The sequence below is a fragment of the Neofelis nebulosa genome, chromosome 3 (genome assembly GCF_028018385.1).
Source record: "Neofelis nebulosa isolate mNeoNeb1 chromosome 3, mNeoNeb1.pri, whole genome shotgun sequence".
NCBI lineage: Eukaryota > Metazoa > Chordata > Mammalia > Carnivora > Felidae > Neofelis > Neofelis nebulosa.
The window spans coordinates 35,683,493-35,709,134 of NC_080784.1; the positions used below are offsets into that span (position 1 = coordinate 35,683,493).

A 25,642-nucleotide genomic window follows, 5' to 3' on the forward strand; every position below is an offset into this window, starting at 1 on the left:
GAAAGGGATGTAAAGTATCTCATTAATAGTTGTATACATATATATTTTTTTTAATGTTTATTTATTTTTGAGAGAGAGACAGAGCACGAGCAGGGGAGGGGCAGAGAGAGAGGGAGACACAGAATGCAAAGCAGGCTCCAGGCTCTGAGGTGTCAGCACAGAGCCCAACATGGGGCTTGAACTCACAAGTGTGACATCATGACCTGAGCTGAAGTCAGATGCTTAACTGACTGAGCCACCCAGGCGCCCCTAATAATTGTATATTGATTACATACTGGAACAATAATATTTGGGACATAAGATATAATACCATTAACATTAATTTCATCCATTTCATTTTACTTTTTTAATGTGGCTGCTAGAAAAATTTAAATCCCATATGTGGCTCGCATTGTGTTTCTATTGGGAAGCTCTAGTCTAGAGAATTAAATTGGTTCATACCTGTAAAGCACTTTTTATACAGTACTAGATACAGAATGAGTACAATAAGTAAATAAATACAGGGTTCTTTTTTTTTAATCCAGCTTTCTCTTTAACAGAATCTTACCTTAAAAATGCCAGCCCGTGTAGTGTCCAGGTTGCTGTATAAAAGCAGAAGTCATACTTTTGGAAGAAGTGGGGGTGCAAATGAATACATAAAACAGGCAGAGAGCAAGAAAGCGCATATGTCCCCGGTGGGGGAACTAGTGGGGAATTGCTCACCACCATCTGTGCACAACAAAATGACCTGACCCCGAAGGTAGAGCACATCTGCCTCTCGGCACCTTCCACTATAACGTTACGTTCAAGGGGAAGGCTCTGGAGCTGTCCCATAAGCCTTCACTCTGCCTTCCTTCCCAAAGCTGGCATCTATTTGGAAATGGCCTCAGAGAGGGAATGGAATGTGCGTGGCTTCCATGGCACACTCAAAGCAAGAGATGATGCCCAGCCCCCTCCAGCTTCCTGAGCATAGCTAACGGTGTTGTAGGAGGGGTGTTGTAGGAGGTAAGCCAAGAAGGCAGAAGTCACTGGAGCAGGCTTCTCAGAGGAGGTGGGTTTTTTTTTTTTAATGGTTTTATTTATTTTTGAGACAGAGACCGAGCATGAGCAGGGGAGGGGCAGAGAGAGAGGGAGACTCAGAATCCAAAACAGGCTCTGGGCTCTGTGCTGACAGCGGGGCTCGAACCCACGGACTGTGAGATCATGACCTGAGCCAAAGTCGGATGCTCAACCGACTGAGCCACCCGGGCGCCCCTCAGAGGAAGTGGGTCTTGAGGAGCTGCCATTCCCCATGGGTCTGCCATGTGGGCCCCGCGGACACAACCGTTCTCCCTTCTGGGTGTCAGCATTGCTCACTGCCTGAGACATTCACAGGCCCTGAGCGTGTCGAGTCCAGCATGTGGGTAGGGGCTCATCCTTTGAGGGCAAACAGGTGTGTACAGGGGGTTGGCACATTTCGCAGGAAATCAGATGTGATGGGTTGGTACTATGCCTTACTCTGCGTCTCTTAGAGCCCATCTTACAGCCCAAGACTTTTGTCTAGATACTAAGCATTGATTATCTGTGGGGGCGAGATTTTATTATCCCAGGGCGTCTTCATCCCCCATAAATCACCCCGTCTGCCTACCACCTTCACTACACAGAGTGAACTTCAGAGGTAAGCAGGCACCTACGTCAGCTCATCTGAAAGGCACAGGAAGGTCCACCTACTCATGAAAAACCCGTTGCCCTTACTTCTAACATGGTGCAATATGTAAAATTCGACTACTGGAATTCGTATCTAGGAGTTCATTGTTACAACGTAAAAGTCCTTAAAGCAATAATTCATTTATTCTTTAATATGTTAAATTCCTAAATACGATCATTTCATGAGGAACGAATTTATCACCTTCCTTTTCAATGCACCTAGATCAGAAGAAAAAGGCAGGGGTGAAGATGTGAGGAGGAATTTATATTTATTCACTCAATAACTATTTGCTGAGTACTGTAGGTACTCAAATCAAGGGGTACTGAGCTGGCAGGAAGGCAAGAAGAAAACTAATGTGCATGAGTCTATGCTGTATGCTAGGAATTTTTACATGATTTCATTTAATCTACACACACACACACACACACACACACACACACACACACACACACACATCTCATTGCATTTTATAGATAAAAGAAATGAAGACCAAGAGTTTAATGGATTGACCCATGGTCCATGGTTAGTAGTTGGCAGAGCCTTTTCTTGACCTTGGGTGTCTTGGCCAATTGGGTGCCTTGGTGTCCAATTCTATCTATCTGAGATGCCTTTGTCTGTCCCAGGCTCTAAATTCTTGGCTCTAAGAACTTGGTTCTTAGTCAGGCTCTAAGTTCTTGGTTTTTCAGTCAGGCTCTAAGTTCTTGGCTGAGGTCAGCTTGCAGAGGATCTGGAAGCATCCTGCTGGACCCCAGGATGCAGCCAGGGACCATGACAAGACCTCAGGTTCTCAGTCTCTTCTGTAACCTGAGTCCCTGCCACCCCTAGCCTCCAGTCCCTCATCTGTGCCATGAAGAGGGTGGGCTGGGACAGGGAAGGCAAGCAGATGTCGATTTGCATGTCAGATTCAACCAGCTAATGGTGGCTATGTAGGGTGTCTGGGAGCAAGACGTAAGAGGCAAGAGTACTGGCACGGGTTTGTGATGACTGCCACAGGGCAGGGCGGGAGAAGGGCGGTGTGCCTGCTGGGCGTTTGCCATCCTGGGCACTGGATGAATAATCTTAAGAACTTTCTGGTTCTAAGATTTTATGAATCCACTGAGGTCCCAAATGGCCTAGGTGAGAAGACAGTTGGTATGGGTTGAATTGTGTCTCTTACCTTGCTCTGGTCAGTCTTTCTGGGGGCTAATCCCTCCCTCTCTGAACCCGGATCCTGATTCTGCTGCTGCAGTGGTGCTTCCTCCCTGGATCTCTCACTATCACCAACTGATGCTCTGCTACGGAGCCCACCCCAAACACGTGTTCCACGACCCCTCCGTGTGCGCATCTACTCCGTGCCACGGCTGCTCCAGCCACATCCGCTGATCTGATCGGATGGCCATCTGATGCTTGACATGCCTCTCCGCGGTGATTTAAAAACAACCTCTAGGATCATAGGTCAAAACGCTATTCAAGTAAAGTGGCTGGGAGGGGACCTTTGACTCCCTCATCTTCCACTGTGTAGGTCCTCTTGCCTCCCGGCGGCCCCTCCTCTCGTATCTATTGGCACCATTGGTTCCCCGGAAGGTCCGGTTGAGTATCTTGGAATCAGAACACAAAGGTCCAAACCCTGCCTTCACCACCTCCGAGCGCTATTGATTTGGGGACGCTTTACTTTTAGAGCCTGAATTTCCACTTTTGATTATGGAAATAACCTTACTTGCTGACTCTGAATTCCCCTCCTGCTCTGAAGATCTGCCCATCCATCCTTTTCCAGCCCCTTCTAAAAACTGTGTTCGGAAGCCACCTCTTTCTGTCCCTGCACAGATTGCTTATTTCCACACCTATTGCTCTAGTCACATCATATGCTCTAGTCCAGACTACTCCACGTTTTCTTTTCCTAATTCTTCTTCCCAGCCCTGCTCAAGGCCTTCCTCCTCCCCTAGCCTCTCCTGACCTTTGTATTGAAGTGGGAGGAGTCCTGCATTTGGGAACCAGGAGATAAAAATTAGCCACTGCACTTGCTCCCTTAGCCAGGTGACCCCCGACATGGCCTTCCCCTTTCAAATGGCCCTGCATGGTCCTTTGTGGCAAAAACCTTCTCTGATTTTGTTCGAACTCACACAGACCTCTTGTATCCATACATCCATAACTCCTTTTTTAATGTTTATTTTTGAGAAAGAGAAAGAGCATGAGGGGTAGAGAGAGAAGGAGACACAAAATCCGAAGCAGGCTCCGGGCTCAGAGCTATCAGCACAGGACCCAGCACGGGGCTCCAACCCATGAACTGTGAGATCATGACCTGAGCTGAAAGTCGGATGCTTAACCAACTGAGCCGCCCAGGTGCCCCCCTAAACCCGTAAGTCTTAATGCTCCCATAGTCTGGGCCCAACTATTTAAAACTTGAGTACATTCTCTTCTTATAATTCTCCCATTCCAGAGAGATGGGACCAGCCCAAGAGACAATGGGAGAAAAATGAGAACAGAATTTACATTCTAGATGGGGAGATAGGACCAATCCCACAAGAATGTGAGCACCTTCCGTTTCTTAGGTCTCTCCCACAGCAGCTAGCTCCATACTGGCTACAAAATAGGTGCTCAACACTGGGTGTTATATGCAAGCTATGAATCACGGGAATCTACCCCCCAAACCAAGAGCACACTGTATACACTGTATATTAGCCAACTTGACAATAAATTATATTTAAAAAAATAAATAGGTGCTCAGTTAAATACTCAGTAAGTATGATAGTACTTTTCATTTATACAGATTCTATGAACTGAAAGGAGCCGAATAAGGAGGTAGGGCACAGGAACTAGGAGGTCATACAGACTGTCCCTCCATTCTTGCAAGAACAGAAGGGACGGGGTGTTTTTCTGCACCCTAACTTATCGTCACCTCCTCTGAGAGGATAAATCCACAGAGGGAGCTTTACTGTACCAAAGTTCAGTCCCATACCCTGCAATTGTTCAGTTAAAAAAATGACATTTTCCCTTGCTCTAATGATCCTTTCTGGAAGGAGCATGTATGCAATACAAGACATTATTTACGGTAATGGCAGAAAGTTGAGGGAGTCTTTCTTGTTTGAGGTTTGGCCGTGGTTGGTCACCCCTCCCCTCTATTCTCACAGCAGAAAATTCACACAAGGCACCTACAGCAGATGAGAGCAGTCGCTTAGTATGAGAAAGCCAGGACTGGGGAAGGCAGCTTGGGCCACGATGGGGCTCCCACCTCCCAGGGAAAAGTGAGGATGACCTAATCCAGTTTTCCTCTGCTTTGCCCCTGTTTTCATTGGCTGAATATATTTTCTCACAGGTCCGAACGATGTATATATTTTACAGAGAGGAACACTGAAGAAGGGGAAATGGTTTGCTAGGGGTAATAGAGCACTCCCACTGTGCCAACCCAGCTATAACCTCAGAACGTCTGCCCCATGGCAGGTCTGTTGTTTACAAGTAAAACTGTGACACTTACCCACCATCTGCGAGGGCTGCGGTTTGCCTGGCCTCTTCTGCACCGCCCCCCACCCCCACCCCACCTTCCAGGAATGAGGATGGGCCTACCCTGAGCCAGCTGTACCCTGTCCTTATCCAAATCTTTTAAAATAAGGGACTAACGTATGCCAGGGACCGCGCTAAGCCTGGGGGCCGGGTCGAGTGCCAGATCACCCACGCGGGCGCGAGCAGCAAGGGGACACCGCTCCCTCGGAGCCCGGCACTGCCCTGCCCAATCTGTCCTCACCCGGCCTGGTTCCCGAAAAGGCCCGAGGGAGGCAACGGGGCCGGGAAGTCCAGGCCGCCCGGTCAGCGCCCGCCCCCCCCCCCCCTCGGGGACGCTGGTCCCCCGAACGCCCGCGCGTCCTGAGCCCCCTGGGGCTTCCCTGAGGACTTCCGCGCCCCAGGTCCCTGATGGCCAGGGAGGACCAACCGCCCCGGGCCCCGGGCCCCGCCCCCCGCAGCTGGGTCTGGAACCTCCCCCTTTCTGGCCCTGCGGGGGCGGGGCTCGGGTCTCCCCGGGTCATCAGCGTCTCTGGACAGCGCAGCTTTTCAGAAACAGTGGGACCACCCTGGACAGATTCCCTGCAGGCCACCTTGCTCCAGGCAGCCGGGGCCTCAGGCCGAGGAGGGGCTGAACCCAAGCTCAAGTGCAGGGCTCTTGGGTAGAGCAGGCGAGGCCTGAACTGGGTGGCAGTGAAGCAGCTGCGAGGAGCGACCACAGGGCATTTTGCTCTCCACCCACCCAAGCTTTGCTTTGGACGTTGGTTTCCACCTGGTAGTTTTTCCCTCCTGAGGGTTGTTTGGATGCCAGGGAGAAAAATGGATTTTACAAAGCAATCATGGGAAGGAACATTCAGGAGAGAAAGCATGAAGAGATAATTTCAGAAGGGAGGGAGAGAAGAAGAAAGGAAGGGAGGGAGGGAGGGAGGGAGGAAGGAAGGAAGGAAGGAAGGAAGGAAGGAAGGAAGGAAGGAAGGAAGGAAGGAAGGAAGGAAGGAAGGAATGCAGGTGGCCAATAGCAAGGAGTGGGGGGCTCAACCTCACTAGTACCAAAAACGCTAGTTAAAACAAAATACCCTTTCCAGCTTCTCAGATACAGAAAAGTTTGAAAACATGGCCTTAGCTAGAATTTTGAATTTGTGGGGAAATCTACATACTACTGGCCGATGTGTAAATTGACAGTCTTGCGCGACGGTTTTCTAGTTTTGCAAAAGTATTGACTTTTTTACCAGCTCTCTGACCCAGCGGTTTTACTTTTTGGAATTGATCCCAAGATTGTGCAAAGTTTTAGCTCCAAGGATATTCATGTCAATAGTATTTATAGCAGTAAAAAATTCTGTGATAAGATTATCCAATTTTATCGTGTATTAATAAAAACAATCTTGGGGGCGCCTGGGTGGCGCAGTCGGTTAAGCGTCCGACTTCAGCCAGGTCACGATCTCGCGGTCTGTGAGTTCGAGCCCCGCGTCAGGCTCTGGGCTGATGGCTCGGAGCCTGGAGCCTGTTTCCGATTCTGTGTCTCCCTCTCTCTCTGCCCCTCCCCCGTTCATGCTCTGTCTCTCTCTGTCCCAAAAATAAATGAAAAACGTTGAAAAAAAAAATTTTTTTTTAATAAAATAAAATAAAAAATAAAAAAATAAAAACAATCTTGTAAAAGAATAGTCCAGGTGGCATAATATTCGCAACATACTGTTAAATGTGAAAAGCAGTTTGCAGATAAGCATGTAGAAAATTATCCCCGTGTTTTGAAAGGATATATGTATGTACAGAAAAAAAGGCTGGAGGGGTATATACCCCCATGTTGATAATGATTACCTCTGACAGTGATATTGTGAATTATTTTCTTCCTTTTACTTGTTTGCGTTACCCAGATTTTTATCATTAGCTTGTATAACATTTATAATAAGGAAGAAAAAAAGCATAAAAGTTATTTCTAAAAGAAGAGAGAAGCATCTGGGTCTAATTCTTTACAATCCCCCAGAGTAAGAAGCAGAAGGCCCCACAGAAGAAGCAAAAAAATTCAGGAGCACTTTTCTAGGAAAGATTTAGGAGTTGAACGCTGGCCATTCCCACAGATTGGAGAATCCAAGAAGCTGGGTGGAACAGTTTATAGATATACACATCTAGAGAGTAAGATTTCTTTTTAAAAATTTCAGGGCCACATATTCTTTTCATTTCTTTCTGAGACATGAATAGATGATCTAGGGGCACCTGAAGCTCTCCTGTGAGGGGGAGTCTGGTGGTGGGGGGTAGGGGAGACAGGCAAATCCTGGACTGGGGTGGGCTGCTAGAGGTAGTAAAGCCTGGTGGGGGGAGGGCACAGCCTGGGTCAGTCTGTTGCCCATATTCAGAGCCTGGCTTGCACATCTTACCATCAGTGCAACCTTGGGTGACTTGCCAAACTTCTCTGTGCATCATTTTCCTCCTGAGGATAATCATGGGGTTTACCCCATTTGAATCAGGTATGTTAGGACACGCAGGTAGTTTGAAGGAAGAAGTTTATACTCATTGATTCCTAGAAACAGGAGGCAAGGCACACCACGGGGGACCACATGCAGAAGCACCAGGGTCAGTCAAAGGCAGAGGGAGTGAGGGGAAACTGAGGGCTGTGACTGCCCCAGGAAGGAATGGATGAGGCTAAAGAAGCAGGCTAAGCAACTTGAGGACCAGCCGATTGAATAATATCGGCTCACTCTGGGAGTGAGCCTAACTCACTCATTAGGAGCTGTCTCTGGTTGTCTGGTACCTGGCACTGGGGTGATTAGGGCAGGGGGATAATGCCCCAGATGGGATCCTAAGATCGTATGAGATTTGGGTAAGGTGGTAGTTGGGGGGGGGGGGGGGGGCGTGGCTCTGGATTGGTTGGTTTGCCTGGGAAAAGCGCACCTGTAAGGAATTAACTAGCCCTGGGAAGGTTAATTGTGTAAAGCACAAGCAAAATACTATTTTAAAGGAAATCAGAGGACACATTCATTCTGATTAGAGGAAGAATTTCCTGCGCCCTTTAGGGCCCTTCTAGCTGGGCACCTGACACATTGGCACATTGGCACCTGACAGATTAACAGGAGAAAATCAAATTTAATTTCATATATATGGGGAATCTACACAGACATGGAAATTCCAAAGACAGACAAAAGGAGGTACATTTGTCTTCATGAAGTAAAGGAAGGGGGTAGGGGTCTGGGACTTCAAAGGGAAGAATGCAGTTCACGGGAAGATGATAAAGAGTAAATGTTTGGTAAACAATGTTTGCAGGGGTGGGGCGGAGGGGGTGGGGGTGGGGGGAGCACTCAGGCCAACTCAGAAACAATGGGACACACAGGACTTTGATCAAACAAAGTCCTTGCTAGGTTCCTCCCTGTCTACCACACCTGGTTCACATCATAATGTAGTTCTCTATGGTGACAGCCCTCTTCCTGGAGCAGGTTCTCCATCTAAATATTTTTTAGGCAGTTAAAGGGGAGGGAAAGAGCTTTTCCTGAATCTGCTAGGTTTTGATTGCTTTGAACTCAAAAATAATCTTCATGCTAAAGTGGCCCATCTTGGAGTGGCCTGCCCTTGGCCCCCACAGGGGCATCTGGGAAGGTTCCCTTGAAGAATGGAAGGGGCTGTGACAGACACTCTTTGGAGGGAAGGGGAGCGAGAGAGGATGGGGACACAGTGATGTGTAAAACTTAAACCAAGTATAGGCTGCTGTGATCGGACAGGTGACATGTGAAAGTCTGGAGCAAGGGCAGGGAGAGAGGGGTAGTTGGAACTGAAGCCAAGAGTGTAGCTATGTGCCGATTGTAGCTGCTATGTGCGGCTTCTACGGGGCAGGCAGAATTTGGGCATTTCTTACATGTGCTGGTGGATCATTGATGTCTTGGTAGCTTGGGAGTGGCTAGTTCTGGCTTTGCCTGCCCGAAGGGGCAAGTCCGATAAAGTCCTCAGCCCTCCCTGGTTCTTGATTTTCTCCCTCGTAATAGAATCATAATCCCTGCCTCCCTCGCCACGCCCCACGGTTGTAGCGAGGCTCAGTCGAGCTTGTGGATGCAATTGTGCAACAATGGGAACGAAGCGTGGCCGGGGCACAGGAGGAGAGGATGCTTCCCTTCAGAGCCACGTTGCTGGCTGTGGTCCGAAGGGGGCCACTGCAGGAACCCCTGCGACTTTCCGACCTTGTTTGTGACTCACAGGATGATAGCGAATGGATCTCCAGTGTAACCCGAACTAGCTTGTCTCCCTAACAGTGGCCCCGCACCCGCTACGGGGCACTGGGCACTGCCTGGCCCTCCCGGCAGACGTGGAGCTGCCTCTCCAAGTTAGATCATCCCCCCTGGGCAGCTCTGGGCAGTTATCTGGTCCTTCCTTGATGGTGACGTGCCATGAACTGAACACAATTAGCCTAACCCTCTGTACCTAATTAAAATAGAAAGTATTATACTTCTGGCTTCCACATACTGGTCCTGGTTTTCCTTCTGGGGCCCCATATTCCAAGACTACTTCCTCTCCTGTGAAACATACCTGCAGTCCTTTTAAGCTAGTGATTCCTTTCTCTGAATTATGGAAGCACTGAGACACATGATCTAAGTGGTTATCTCTTGCTATAGCCCTCCCTGTAGGATTCTTAGAGGTAGGCTCCACTGGGCTACGGTGACCACAATTGTGAGAATTTACATTTTTTATTTAGCAAATGCTCCTGCCGCACTTACAGTATGTGCCACTCATTCAATCTCTGTAACATTTCTGTGAGCTACATAGTATTATCCCCATTTTATAGGTAGGAAGCACAGAGAGGCACGGAGAAGTTAAGTATTTGCCCGAGGCTGCACAGCTGGTAGGTGTCAGAGTGAGGATTCAAATGCAAATCATCTGGCTTTAGAGTCTGCGCTCCCCGCTCCTCTGCTGTCCAGTTTTCCCTCACCTGATCACGGGCCGCTCAGCCCTCTCCTGTCTGCCTCCCCTCTGTGCAAAGAGCAGACTAGACTCGGCCCCCCAGCACCCCTCAGGGAGAGAAACCATGCAAAAGGACGGACCTGTCACCAGGACGTCACTGGCATCAGGACTGCTGCCTGAGGCTTCTGCTTGCAGAAACCATAGCTCAGCTAAGGACAGGCCCTGCGTGAGGGCTGTTTAAGGAGACTCTGCTCCTGACCCCCTTGCTCAGCAGCCTCGCCGGACTGCAGTCCAGAGTATGAGCTGTAATGAGATCTGAGGTGTGGGTGGGCAGCGTGCCGGTGTGTCTGAAGGCCCAGAGCCTGAGAGCAGAGCCATAGGAAGGCTCAGATGTGTGTGCAGAGAGAACAGCCCATGTTATGCTGGTGTTTCTCCTGGTGTTCTCTGTACCTGGAAGAGGCCATTTCCGTCCAGCTGAGCTAACGTCCCGAAGGAGGGAGGACATCGCACACGGGAACACCCGGAGAACACACCCAGGGCCCCCCCCCACTCCCCATGCAGTGCGCTTAAGCGCCATGCCTCACCAGTGGCTCAGTCCCTGGAACCAGATCACCCTCTCATGCAATAAACGTGTCCATGAACCTGTAATGTTTACTATGGAGGAACCAAAGAAGAATGAGCTACAATTCCTGCCCTCGAGAAGTTTGTAACCTACCTGGGGACATGGAAGTGTCTGGAAAGGTTGAGAAGAATGTCTAGATAATGAGCCCACCTTGGAAGGAGAGAGCCACAGAGGCTGCTTCAGTAGGGATGTTGCATAAAGGAGGCGGGAACTGGTCTGGGCCCTGGGGAATGAGCTGTACAGAGGTGGGGAGAAAGAGGAAGAGTGTGCTGGATGCCCTCTGATTGCCCTGTCTACTGCTCCCCTCTCTCCCCACCATCCCCTCTGCCCCAGGAGACCAACCCATACAGACTGCACCCCCGCCCCTGCCCCCCGGGGCCTGGCCTCATCCTGCAGGGTGAGCTTGCCCAATAGAAGACACTGGAAAGAGAGCAGAAGACAGAAGAGAGTGAGGTCAGGCATTTATTCTTCCTGCTCCTGTTGCTGTGGTTTGGCTCTAAGACCCTTCACTGAAGCCACAGCTCCAAACAGGCGACCCGCTCAGCTTGGCCATGCTCTCTGGTCCTGTCACTCCCTCCCCAACCCCTCAAGCTGGAGCCGGAAGGGTCTTGCCTCTATTGCCAGCCCAGAGTACTATGTTATCTTTTGTTTGTTCCTCTGAGCTCTGCTCAGAGCTCGTGTCTGAGATGGTCTTTTTTTAAAACTGCTCAAATTAAGTTTGAATGTGCTCTGGTTCCTGCCAGGAACCCTACTGAAAACACACACACACACGCACACACGCACACACGCACACACATTTCAAAGATATGGAATGGTAGATGAGCAGAACAGGTGAGAATTCACAGACCTGTCGGCTGAAGTGTAAGGTGGGAGAAGACAGGGGGTCGGGATCCAGAATGTCAGGAGCTTCAAATACTAAGCAAAGGAGTAAGGAACTCGCCGGACGTTCTGTAGATCCCTATAACCTGCATTCCTCCCTGTCTTCCAGGACACTCCTGCCTGCCGCCCCTCACCACCCAGCACCCCCTCGGTCAGGTCCTCCGGCCAGAGGACAGGGATGGAGAGGCGCGGAGTCTGGCGCCTTGCCAGCTGTCTGGCCGTGCTCTCGCTGCTCCTGTCCCTGAGCCTGGCGCAATACGAGAACTGGCCGCACTACCCTGAGTACTTCCAGCAGCCGGCCCCCGAGTACCACCGGCCTCAGGTGCCCTCGGACGTCGCCAAGATCCAGCTACGCCTGGCAGGCCAGAAAAGGAAGCACAGCGAGGGGCGGGTGGAGGTGTACTACAATGGCCAGTGGGGCACCGTGTGTGATGACGACTTCTCCATCCACGCAGCCCATGTCGTCTGCCGGGAGTTGGGATATGTGGAGGCCAAGTCCTGGACCGCCAGCTCCTCCTACGGCAAAGGGGAAGGTAAAGGCTCTATGCTTTGGAACTGAGTGCTGGTGTCCCTGGAAAGCCCAGGAATGGTCCCCTTTTGCACAGTTAACCTGGTAAAGGAGGCTACAATTGCTGTCAAGTGTGAATTCCTGGTGATACTCCGGCTGGATAGCCTCCTACGTCTGTGCGGGAAGGTGGGAGCAAACAGGTGCTGGGAAAGGGCACAGTGACCAACCAGCCTGCTTTGGACTTTCCTGGTTTTAGCACATGAAGCCTGCCATCCAGGAAATGCCTCCTCTTGGCCAAAGCAGACCAGTTGGTGACCCTAGGTGAGGGCTGATAGCAGGCTGTACCCAGGGCTCTGTGTGCCCTGCCCGGGGGCCGCATCAGCCAGGGGAGGTGGCGCCTTTCTCCCAGTCGCCCCCTTGCAGGGGTGCGTTTTGCTTTTACTCACAAAGGCCACCTATAGGCTCCCGTTCCCTGCCTCTCCCCACCATGCGGCTCACATAGCATTCCCGTTGTTAACACTAATATGCTGTTCTGGGGTTGTCCGTGATAGGAACAGAGTTGCTTTGGGTTTTTCACTTTGGTTGGCCTACCCTTTCTTCCCTTGTCAAAATCAAGTCAAAATATTTTGGGGGGGAAAAAAGATGTTTTGGTAAAAGCTTTGAGGGAGAGCAGGTGTTGGAGTCCAGAACCCTGAGCTGGGTCCGCGGAGGTGGGGAGCTAACCCATAATGTTCTCAGTTAAGGTCCCAGCTAGAGTCTAGGACTCTAACTTTTGGAAGCCTCCCAAGTGGTTGTATATATATCCATGTTTGGTAGTCATGGAAATAGATCATTATGATGATCCCTTTCAACCCTTGCTTTCTGTTACTCTAGCAATGACAGGAAAAAGGAAACCCATCTCATGTGTATCTTACCTCCATGCAATTGAGTATGTTCTGTGGAAATAACCAGACCAAGAGACCACACTTAGAGTAAACTGTTCTTGAAGCTACCTCCGGGTTCCCTAGCGGTGCCGAGATTAAAGTAGCAAAGACGAGTTGACAAATGCTGTCTTCTTTTCAAACCTCTGGACATGTCTCCATACTTGTACATTGCCATGTATTCTGCTGGCCGAGTAATCCAGAGGTAACGTCAGGTTTGTGTTTTCAATCCCAGGCTCTTAAGCCTAGGTCTTTTATAACAAATACTTTTCAGGGCTGTGGGGTTTTTTCAGTGGCAACTTTATTTTATTTCTACCCAGACTTAAGGTTTACCTGTCATCAGATTAGATGGATGTGGTTTTTTTCCCCATCCCAAGTTCACCTGACCAGAAGTAGGCATGGGGTTGCCAGGAGGTGGGTTAACCTGGCTCAGACTTTGCCATCCAAGGGGAACGAAGGGAAAAGAGTTAAAGAGAGCAGAGGGAATGTGTGAAGGAGCAGTTAAAACCATGGTGCCTGGAACCCGGGCTGGGTGAATAGAACGGTACTACTTGGGGGACTTGTGTGGAAGGCTGTAATGGGTCAGGGTAGAGACTGCAATACAAGAAGGAGGGTGCTAGAAACATCTTTGGGGATGGGTAGGGATGCGGAAGCACAGCAGAAGGGTTGAAATGGACATTGGGGAGGGGTGCCATTGTTGGTGATGACAAGGTCTAGGCTGCGACCGTGGGAGAGTGGCTGATGTAGGGCGGAGGAAAGGCAGTGGGGAGAGAAGCTTTAGTCACAAGATGCCAAAGAGTCCTGGAAGGGTCATCTGTGTGGATATTGAAACCAGCAGGGCTCAGGAAAGGAGAAATATCCAAAAGAAAGGGAGAAACAAATGTTAAAAAAAAAAATTGTGATCTGTCATGTCTCCCAGCCTTGGGGATTATGTTGTCTGCATAAAGTGGCACTTGATTTTTACATCGAGAGAGAGAGAGAGAGAGAGAGAGAGAGCGCACAAGCTGGGGAGAGGCAGAAAGAGAGGGAGACACAGAATCCAAAGCAGGCTTCAGGCTCCGAGCTGTCAGCACAGAGCCCAACATGGGGCTCGAACTCACAAACCGTGAGATCATGACCTGAGCCGAAGTCGGACGCTTAACCGACTGAGCCACCCAGGCGCCCCTGAATATAAAGATCTTTGAATATCTTCAGCATCAGTTTTGGATTCTCAGCACTGGGTACATGGTAGGCACTCGGTAAATATTAGCTGATTGATTCATTTTGATTTAGAAGAATACTAAAAAGAGCTGACAAGCAGTCATTGGCATAGAGATCAGAGGATGTGACCAGAGCCCAGGGGTGTGCTCCCATGGAAGGAGTTTAGCCTGCAAGTCAGTTCTGTCGGTGAATTGGGAACCCATGGCTGAGCACTTACGAGGCCGTCCCTGTCACCTGCTCCTGATGTGCAGGCAGTAGTAACAAAGCCCCAGGAGAGCATCCAGGCCCTCCCAGGTTTCCCAGCCTGGACTGTCAACAGGTCTTTTCCCCTAAAGTGTCTTTGAGCTCAGGGAACTCATGGACCCTTTCAGAGGGTTCTGGAGGGGACAGCTGCTCTATTTCCCACCCTCTGGTTGGGTGTCACAGTGACCTTTAACTTCAGTCTCCAAACCTGAGATCAGATCTGATGGCTCCACTGCCCCCGCCCCCACCCCATTGTTCAGATTGGAGTGACAAAGCCAGCAGATGACCACAGTGGGGAGGGGGGTGGGGAGCAGAGGTTCTAACTTGAACAATTGCCCTGAAAGCAGCAGGGAATACTCTGGCATTCAAAGAGTTTCATTTGTGATCTCTATCTTCCAAATGGTCTGTTAATTGGTTTCTACATCTCCTCTCCTTTCATCAGGAGGAGCATGTCCTAGAGTGAATGAATGGACAGAGTAAAATGAAGTTTTGTTTCCGGAGCAGCTGGCCTTCTGTGCCCAAAGTTAGAGCCCCATCTGTGATCCAAGGGCCTCTTTCTAACAGCTCCGAACTGGGCCCAGAACCACCCTTCATCCCGGCAGGCAGAACCAGGGCTGGCTGCTTGGGGATCAGGACGGTCTAGTTGATAGGAATTAAGCATACTGTTAAGTACTGTTAAGAAAACATACTGCTATCAAATCGGGCCAAATTAGGATATCGTGCCTGGTGACACTATCTTAGAAATTTACACTTCTACGTGTAAATTTTTCTACGAAAAAATAACTGGTGAGAACATGTGAAGCGTAGGATTATTGACAGTGAAGGGTAGCTCTTTGGGATGCCTGGGTGGCTCAGTTAGCTGAGCGTCCGACTTTCAGCTCAGGTCATGATTTCACAGTTTGTGAGTTCGAGCCCTGCATCGGGTTCGCTGCTGTCAGCGCAGAGCCCGCTTCAGATCCTCTGTCCCCTTTTCTCTGCCCCTCCCCTGCGCGCGCTCTCTCTCTCTCTCTCTCTCCTCTCTCTCTCTCTCTCTCTCAAAAATGAAAAGAAAAGAAAGCAGCTCTTGGGGTCAGCTCTTTGAGGGAAGTTAGTTCCCTTAGCACCCCAGGGAGCCAATTTCAAATGTTCCTTATCAAAAAGTAAAGTAGGTCCTAGAGCACCTGTTCTGCAGTTCCCAATGGTTCTTTTAGCTTTGCGCTGTCCTGCTTCCCATCCCCTTAGCCAGGGTGGTTTCTCTTATCACAGATGGAATAAGGGCCCTGCTCCCTTTCACCATCTCTGTCCCTTCAGCAGCTTTGCCACCGAATTTCCAAAGAAGAGGCCCCACTTCAAACACGGACGGTCTTTTCCGTTGCTAATACTCAGCAAGACAAACATTGGTTTGTTGCTGAAGCAGCAACTGATTAGGGAGCATATGTTTCCGTGGAGTTCGACGGCTGGGAAGCAAGGCCAAATTGAGAAACCAGTTGGAAAACCTCAGCCCAGATGTTTTCAATAAGCTTTTTGTTCCCCACAATGTGTCTGAGGTGCTCTGGTTCAGGCCCTGACCAGCCATCCGTCACAGCGAACACATTTCAGAAGGTCCCCGGAGTCAGGGACTGGCCCCGCATCCTCTCTGACCTTGAAGAACCTCAGATTCTCCTCAATTTTCTTGCCTCTATAATGGGAGTGTTTTTATCTGTGTTTTCCTTTCCTCGTGGAAACAACGGGATTCCCTGTTTTTCTGATTTACTGGAAGGAGGAAGGCAAGGGGGGCTGGGCACGTACTGGGCACATACATTATCTCATCAAATCTCCATGGTGACCTGTTTGTTGGGGATTCTTGTTTCCACTTTAGAAATGGGAAACAGGTTTGGTTAAGCAGATGGCCAAGTTATGTGGTGCCCAAGCCCGAGGCAGAGAGCTTTTGAGCCCAGGTTATCTGGCTCCATTATAGTATAGAGCCCTGCCTGAAGCCATGAGGAAAAGGAGACATTTGACTTTGTTTCCTTTCATTCTGTAGGGGTACTTACGAAAATCACTATTTGAAAACCCTTTAGCACTTTAAAAAAATTATTTTTAATTGTGATAAAATACACATAAAAATAGGCCGTCTTCATCACAATTCAGTGTACAACTCAGTAGTGTTAGTACCTTCATATTGTTGTACGACCAATCTCCTGAACACTTGTTTAACTTGCAGAACTGAAACTCAGTCCTTACTCAACAACCGCTCCTCCTTCTCCCCTCTCCCAGCCCCTGGCAACCTCCATTCTACTGTCTGTCTTTATGAACTTGACTCCTCTAAGGACCTCATCTAAGTGGAATCATCTAGCTTCTGTCATTTTGTGACTGGCTTATTTCACGTAGCATGGATGGAAGGTCCATCCATGTTGCAGCCTCTCTTAGAATTTCCTTCCTTTTTAAGGCTGAGTAATAGCCCAGTGTGTATGTAGACCACAATTTGTCAATGGACCCTTGAGTTGCTTCCAGCTTTTGACGATTGTGAATAATGCTGTATTGCACGTGGGTGTGCAACTATCTCTTTGACACCCTGCCTTCAGCTCTTTTGGGTGTATACCCAGAAGTGGGGATTGCTGGATCGCATGGCAATCCCATTTTTATTTTTAAAATATTTATTTATTTATTGAAGTGTAGCCGACACACAATGTTCCATTAGTTTTGGGGTGTACAACATAGGGACTGGAAAAGTCTCTGCGTTACACTGTGCTCACCAGGAATGTAGCTGCTACCACCTGTCACCATATAGTGCTATTACAATACCATTGACTGTATTCCCTGCTGTGCCTTTCATCCCCACAACTTACTCATTCTATACCTGGAAGACGGTACCTCCCATTTTTAATTTCTTGAGGAGCCGCCATACTGTTTTCCATAGTGGCCACACCATGTAAAATTTTTGCCAACCACTAGTGCATGAGGGTTCCAGCTTCTCCACCACTTTGCTGACACTTGCTATTTTCTGTCCTTTTGGTAGTAGCCATTCCAGTGGGTATGAGGTGATGTCTCATTGTGACCAACCCTCTAGTACTTTGCATGCTGAATTCTCTACTTAGTGCAGATCAGGTAGAGACACGGAGGTGAGCAGAATTCCACAGGGCCCCCCAGGCAGATTGTTCGCCTGACTTCTGGAACGTGAGGAGGCAGCTCTGTGGGTTGGTCTAGCCGGGCCATCTTGGATTCATTGGCTAGGAAACATCAGGAAGTGAGAAGAGCACTTGCTGGACAAGGTTCTGGGTTCAGGGGGTGGACCTCACTGGGTTCAGTGGGAATACTAATGCCTTGAGGCACCCAAGAGTCAGGGGAGGTGATACGTATGAAAATGCTGGAAAAACCCCAAACCTTCAGTTGCAGGATAGCTTACATTTTCCCCAAGGGGTCAGAGTTCAGCCTCCGCTGCGGATGGAAGGTGAGTCTGGCTTGTACCATAGTCAGCATCACTAAAATCACCATCGTCATTATTGTTACCATGCTTGAGTAACTACGGGCCAATGATAAACTAGGCATGCACCATGTATTATCTCTAATCTGTATACACAGCCCTGCAGTTGAAGTGTCTGACGAGAGGGGCTTTGACCAAGGCCATATAGCTAAGTGGCTCTGCCAGCATTAAACCCAGCTTAGTATCCAACATCTCTGCTCTTTCTACCACGCCACGTGACTTCTGGGCTCAAATTTGGTTTCTGTTCATATCACATTCAGTCTACCACATCCCCAGATCACATCAGCTGTCCACTCTGGAACGGGAATCCAGATGGTCTAGAACTATACCCAATATATTAAACATACTAAAGATTGATGGATGACCACAATAACTGCCAAAATGAGAGAAAAATTCTCTTCCTGTGTATGGCGTTGGTGCCCCCAAAGACTCAAACCTCCTTTGACGCAGTGCTTGGTCTCTCTCTTCTCTGCTTCCTTCAGGGCCCATCTGGTTGGACAATATCTACTGCACTGGCAAAGAGGCCACCCTCTCAGCTTGCTCCTCCAATGGCTGGGGTGTCACCGACTGCAAGCACACAGAAGACGTGGGTGTGGTGTGCAGTGACAAAAGGATTCCTGGCTTCAAGTTTGACAATTCGTTGGTCAACCACATAGAGGCAAGTCTCGTGCTCTTGATGACCCCCTCACGTGAATACTTTCCTTCTTCCATGAAACTCCGTTCTTGCCTACTGATTCCAAGAGGAGTGTGTGAGCACGAAAGAGGGGACCCAAGCCAGCCTGGTTTGGTGCAGGGCAGTTGAGGAGAGGGCTTCTGGGGAAGGGGATACCGTCAGTGGGGAAAGGGCATTCCAGACACATTCCAGAATGGCTTGGGTAAGGGCACAGAGGGGCTGAGGCGTCAACTGGGGATAAATAGGTCAGTACTGCCCAGCAGTAGTGGGAAATGAAGCTACCAAGGGTGCACATGAAAGCCCTTCTGTGCTCTTCCCAGGAGCTTGCCCTTTGCCCTGAGAAAATGTACTAGTTATCAGTTGCCGTGTAACAAATTACACCCCCCGCCTCCAAATTTTGCAGATTCAAACAACAGACTCTGTTAGTTCACTTAGTTTCTGAGGGTTGGGCATCCGTGAGTAGCTTAGCTGGTTGACTCTGATCAGATTCTCTCATGAGGTCACCAGGGGCTGGGGTGACCTCTCCCAAGCTGACTCAGGCAGCTGTTGGCCAGCTTTCGTTTCTTTCTGGCTGTCAGCTGTAACCGTCTGATCCTCTGCACACAAGCTCTCTATAGGCTGCCTAAGTATCCTTAAGACGTGGAGGTTGCCCTTCTCCAGAGCGAGTGATTGATTCAAAAGGGAAAGAGAGAAAGGGAGAAAACGTGGAAGCTACAACCTTTCATAACCTAATCTTGGGAGCAATATACCATCATTTCTGCTATATTCTGTTGGTCACACAGATCAATGTACACAGTGTGGGAGAAGATTACGCAAGAGTGTGAATACAGAAGGTGGAGACTATGGGGGGCCATCTCGGAGGCTGGCTACCAAAGGACCATTGTTTCCAAATCGAGCTGGGGGTCAGAATCACTTTTAAAATGCAGATACTGGGGCCTCACCCCAGACTTCCTGAGTCAGAATCTCCCACTAGGGGAGGAGACTAGTTTTTAAAGCTCTCTCAGATGATTCGGATGTTGCCAGCCTGACCCAAGTCAGCCTTTGGAAATGGCAAGGACTTGTGACCCTCCTACACTTATGGCTAAATTTCAAAGTTAGCTTTTCGACAAGTTCTCCACCCAAACAACAAAATCAGTAAACGTTTATGGCACTGTCCTTACGTGCAAGGTGTGTGGGGCTGAGGGCAGGAGGAGTGGGCAGCCTCCCCAGGGACGTGGTGGACGTCACCCGCAGGGCACTCTGGGATCTGCCGTGAATCCAGGCCAAGGATCCTTCCCTGTGCTTTAGCCTCTAGCTGACCCCAGGACCCGCGCTGAAGAAAGGCAACTTGAAATTGCCCTATTTGGGCTCCGGAGGAAGTTCTACCCAGACTGTGGTCTTTACATTTTCCTCTCGTGAGTCATCCCATCCTGCTCTTTTCTCATATGTTCCTAGAACACACTGAGTCCACTGGGAACTCGTCCAAGCCTGCGGTATAGCAAAAGGATTTCCAGCTTTCTCTCAGCTGGCAGGATCAGACCAGAGGAGGATGTGACCCTCTTCCCATGCCGCTGTTTTATCCGGGAGAAGTAGAAGCGATTGTTGAGGAGTAGACGTGCTTTAGTGTCCCAGTTACCAATGGCAACTTCGCTTTGCTGTGAAGTCTCTGATTTGGAGGATGGGCTCATCCAGCCTAGTTTCACACTTCCCTCTCCACTCCTTGTAACCTCATACGGAATCGTTGGCACCCACTTATATCTAGCTCATCTTTCTAATGTGTCCTGGGGGGAAGGGATGTAGCTAATTCACCGTTGTATCCAGTAGAAATAGTGCCAGGAACCTGATGGGGACAGTGTCTCCAACCCCCCAATTTTCTTCTTCCTAGGAATGCATACCAAAGATTGTGATCCCCCAAAGTGAAGAATCTCCCAGGATAAAACATCAAAGGAAACAGTGATAAGCAGCACATAGAAGCAAATCATTCCTTCATAGCATCTTAATAGATGCTTAATAGATAAATGAGCTTATTTATAACATCTTTATTTTATTGATAACATCCTTATTTTAGTTTTATCTTTTTTAACATTTATTCATTTTTGAGAGACAGGGACAGAGCGTGAGCAGGGGAGGGGCAGAGAGAGAGGGAGACACAGAATCGGAAGCAGGCTCCGGGCTCTGAGCTGTCAGCACAGAGCCTGACGCAGGACTCGAACTCACGAGCCGTGAGATCATGACCTGAGCTGAAGTTGGATGCTTAACCAACCGAGCCACCCAGGGGCCCCTATAACATCTTTCATGGGCTTCTGTTTAGCCAAGAACCTCAGGATAATACATTTGGATTGCCAAATGAAGATCCGGGCTTCTGGGCATAAGAAAGTCATTGATAGCTTGAATAAAAAGAAGGTGAGCCAAAATGTCAGTGGGTTTGGGGTTGGGGAATGAAAAGACTCATCTGCCATTAGAAAAAAATGATTCCGGAAAAGATCTCTATGAGTGGCACTCCAACAGAGAAGTGTCTGTTGAAACTGGCTCGCAGAGAAAGCAGAAACTTGACTGGGTAGAATAGGCAGAGAAGTGAACCCCCAAAATATATTAAGGAGTACTTTTTTATTTTGGAAGCGCTAAGAGTCCATCACAAAAGCTCAGTACCTACCTTTATTCTGGACATTCGTTGGGTGCCTGGTGCACACACAGCATGGTCTGCCATACCCTTAGGGAAAGAAAACATGGCCCTTGTCCTCCTGCCCTTACAGCCTGAGAAGACGAGATGCATGCCTTTAAAAAGCCCCGAGGATCATTCCGAGGCAGGGAACCTAGACCCTAAATAAGTTTATAGTAACCTAGAGAGGACTACCTGGGGAATGACTGGTTTGAAGCGTTCCACACTTTCCATCTTCCTAGAAGTCCTCCCTCTTGCTGTCGTACAATCAGGCTGGTTAGCACGAGCCAGACTGGGAGCTTTCTTGTCCAGCCACAGACACTGAGGAAACTTTCAACTGATAAGCAGCCCCTGTAATGTCTTCCTTCTGATACCGGCTGAACGTAGGTCATGAAAGGGCCCACATCTCAAGATGTCTGAGGAGAACCTTTGAGAGTTACCACTGCATCTAAGACTTTGTAGCTAAAGCTCATGTTTACTGTCAGAGCTAGCCTGATGGGTAGGGAGCTGCCCGGCCCACCTTACAGGGGGTATTTGTGGGATGCTGAGAAGTTTCTCTGAAGTACCTCATGTAATAGCCTGTGTCAGTAGCTGAAGTCATGGAATCATTCCTCTTGGCTAAAGAAATGTCCCCTATTAAACATTTGTGGATGAGAGGAAGAAGTGTAGGCTGGTGAATGTGCAGTTAGGTGGGGTCACAATGTGATGACTAATGGTGCCTGGGAGAACTGTGGGCTAATCAGCGTGAACACAGCGGTATTTTCTGGGGCCTTGCTCCTGCCTCTCCTACAGCGGAAATTTGCATGGAGATTAAAATGTGCACTGATAAAAGTTATAGGGGACACAAAACTGGGGGGGGGGGGAGTTGCTGGAATATGACATGACTGAATGAGATTCAGTAAAACCTCAGTAAGTTGAGATAAGAGGCCCAAACTATAATATATTCGGGATGAATTTAAGATCCTATAGCAAGGTTCATGGGAAAAAATCAGCCACAGAGTGAAAGCCAGGGAGAGTGACTAGAAAGCCTTGACTATATCTTTAAAATCCCTGAAGGGGACTGGCTGACTGAAGCTTAGTACAAGCCAAGGCTATGATATGGCTGGTAAAAAAGAAAAAAAAAAAAAAGTAAACGTACACTGATGCGCTGATGGAATTCTTCCCTTAAACTCTGTTGTTTTGGATCAAGAACCAAGTACAGGGTTCAGTTCTGGGGGCATCTCTTAGCTAGGTCACCCAGGGGACAGGCCAGCAGGATCTGGAAACCATGTCATATGACGAAGTGAAGATACTCTGTCAAGAAAAGAGAGGAGGGGGGACATGTGCTCTCTTTAAAATATTTGAAATGTTACCATGGAGAAGATGTTGATTTCTTCTAGCCCAGAACCAAGATGGATAAGAAGGTAATGGATGGGATGTAGATTTCGGCTCAGGGTGAAAACTCTGTAACACTTAAGACTACCCCACCCACAGTGGATGGGGCTACCCTGTGAGTAGCAAGCTCCTGGTCACTAGAGTAATTCAGCAGGAACGGGATGACCTCCTGCCAGGAATGTTGCAGCCAGATTCCTACACTGGGAAGGAAGCAGGATGAGGTGATTGCCAAGTTCTAAGATCCCTTGTTAACTCTGCATTTATGAAAATACACCCAGCCCATGATGGGGGTGCCCACAGCTGGCTGCTGGCAATGCACACCATTGTGTGCACTGGTGTCTCTCTCTCGCTCGCTCCCCCCCCCCCCACACACACACACAAGGGATGCTGGCTGGTATATGTGCTGGGTGCTCTGCTCTCTCCCTGCCTCTTCTCTGGTCCCCCACAAGCTTGACCTTGAAAGCAAGAGCAGACTTTGTGCTCTCACTCTTCCCTATCAAAGTGTGAGCGCCGAAGGCCCTCCCTTGACTTCCCCAGTTTGGAGTCCATAAATTCAAAAGTGGCCAAGAGTAGAGTGTGGTCAAAGTGAAATGTCTGTTAACGCTCTGTCTGTGTCTTGTGACCCCTGGGGTAAATGACTGACCTAATGAACCTGATGAGGACACCTGCCCCCCTTCCCACCTCATCTCTTCCTACCCTGCTGCGAAGGGTGTGGTTGGGCTCTACAACATGCATGCTCATTGGCTCCTGGAGGTTGGGACCAGATCACAGACCATTAAAGATGACCCTCACAGGCTCGTGCCATCTCTGGAGTATACTGGAATTCCCCAAGCAGAGAGTGGAAGAAAACTGCGCCTCAGTCTAGACCAAGTTCATCCCACTTTGGGATGCCAGAGGCATGAGTCACTAAGCCCAGGGACCTGGCTGATGAATTTCACTCAATGAGCTAACTGTGTTTCCAGTGGACTCCTACATCTGCTAGGGGCATCCTCGGGGGCTCTTTGATGCTTCATGATTTCCCTTCTAAAGAAGGGGAGAAAGCACACCTCCTTTATATGACTGACCCCACCAAGACAGAGTTCACAGGTTTGGACCCTGAGCTACCTATTGGCCAGCAGCCAGAACCCTGGGCAAGTCCATTCTCTTTATTACGATGAGCTGGTTGAAATCAGTCCCTTCCAGCTATGACAGTCTGTGACCCAGAGTGCTGATGGTTTCTCCATCAAAATGACACCACATGCACTCACCATTTACAGGGTAGTTTTAAATACTCTGTAGGGGAAAGAAAAATCAGATGATTTCCGCAAAAATACTTGGCAGACTATGAAGTGCTACAGGAGCTTAGCCCCACCACTGGTTCACCAGCCTTGGTTCATTGCATCCAGAAAATTCACCAGGCGGGGTCTGGGGTCTCGGTTCTCCAGTTTGCTGACACAGACTATACTGTCACATCTTGCTGTGTAGCCTGTTTTAGACCCCGGAGTTCAAGTCAGGACCCTTGAGTTCTGGTCTGGCAGAGCCTGAGAACTGCAGCTGTGTGTCCAGAGTGACTGACCCTTCCTGGGTCTCTGGACACCTCGCTGTAAAACAGCATTCTCACAGGGCAAGGGAGTCTACGGCCCGAGTCTACGGACAGTCCCCAAAACCTTCTCAGAAAGAGGCAAGCAGGAGCAAATCGTGAAATGCAAAATACTGTTGGTTCCAAGCAAATGGATCTTTTTTCAACCTAGAAAACAGAGCCCCAGCTAAACCTCCCAGGATTTCAGAGGCTGTTAAATTGAGAGGCTTCGTTTCCTGTCTGTGGCAGTGGGCAAGTTGGAAAAAGCATTAGATAAGAAGAGATTACAAATCCAGATGCCCTCCTGAGGAAAGCTCTCTACACTGGCTGTTTTGCACATTGCTAAGTCATGTGCTCATAGAAGGGCTCAAGGCTGAGGCCGTGTGTTGTGAGATCAGGGAACATGCAGCTCGTTTCCTTTTCTTCGCCTCCCCACACCACCTTCTTACCTACCCATTTTTTAAAGGCTCTTTTGCCAAGGCAGTTAGGTTACCAGAACTGATTGGGAACCCCCAGGCTGTGAGATTTAGGTGTGGCCTAGCCTCCAAGCCTCAGTTTCTCCTTGTGACAGCAGGCAGCCCCGAGGTCTGGAGAGGCCAACAGAGGGACGAAGAGGACGGGGCTGAGAGAATCTGGTACCCTTACCCTCTATGCTCCCACATCCTTCTGGAAGGGCACTGAGACCTGAAAAAGCTCTTTCTTCTCTTAACCACAGGAGCTGAGGCTGCTGTGAATTCTTAAAATTCCAGGAGTCCAGGTTTTTATTAGTTACACTCAGCTGCCAGAATGCTTCAAGGTTTTCCTCTCAGCCGCAGCCTTATCTCAGCTGCATCTGGGGCCTCTAGGAAGGTCCGAGAACTTTCCAGCCAAAAGTTTTCCCCCTACCTCCCCCTCCACCAGAGAGAGGGTACAACAGGTGACTGAGGAAAGAAAGAGGGTCTGTTCCCATCTCTGTGCAGTATCAAGGCTGGTGGTCTCTCCAAGCCTAAATCTAGTCCTGCTTCCCTGATGGCCACAGGAGAGCTGGATGGCCTCCTCCTGTGGCAGGAGGAGAAATGGTGGCCAGACCGTCCAGCAAGGGAGTAAAGAGCCATGGTGGAAGCCCACAGCCTCTGAATCCCTAGCCTCGCTGTATTGTTGAGCTGAGCATCAGATATTGCTGTCCTGAGTTTGGCTCATAGCTCACAGGGAGGTTAGGCAGAGGGTGGATGTATAAGATCCTGTCCAGGGTTAACATTCCATGATTCTGTTTATTGAGTCTCTATGCGGTCAGGGCTTACCAGCGACCACAAGGAGCACACAAGAAGTCATTCCAGGGTGACCTATTTTCCCAACTAAAAGTAGGTCATAGCATCTGGAAAGCAAAAGGGCATTTATGCAGATAACAGAACAAAATATGTGAAATTGTGCACATCCTGACAAACTGGGAATGGGATCCTTGGCCAGGGTGGTGTTCACACAACTCTTTGAAAAGTATAAATACCTTTATAATCCTTTGCGAGGTGACATATGTGAATAAGCCGCATTACACTTACCTGTTCGGTGAAATAAATAAGTAGCATTATAA

The 25,642-nt window shown here is 49.1% G+C and overlaps 1 protein-coding gene across 1 annotated transcript in view; it reads left to right on the top strand.

The window, feature by feature from the left end:
• LOXL2 (lysyl oxidase like 2) overlaps positions 1-25,642 on the top strand; it is a 90,438-nt gene that overhangs the window by 16,254 nt on the left and 48,542 nt on the right. The window contains exons 2-3 of the mRNA XM_058720309.1: positions 11,629-12,052; positions 18,315-18,490. Of these exons, the coding sequence (XP_058576292.1) occupies positions 11,698-12,052; positions 18,315-18,490 (531 nt within the window). The 5' untranslated portion in view covers positions 11,629-11,697. The remainder of the gene's footprint in view (positions 1-11,628; positions 12,053-18,314; positions 18,491-25,642) is intronic.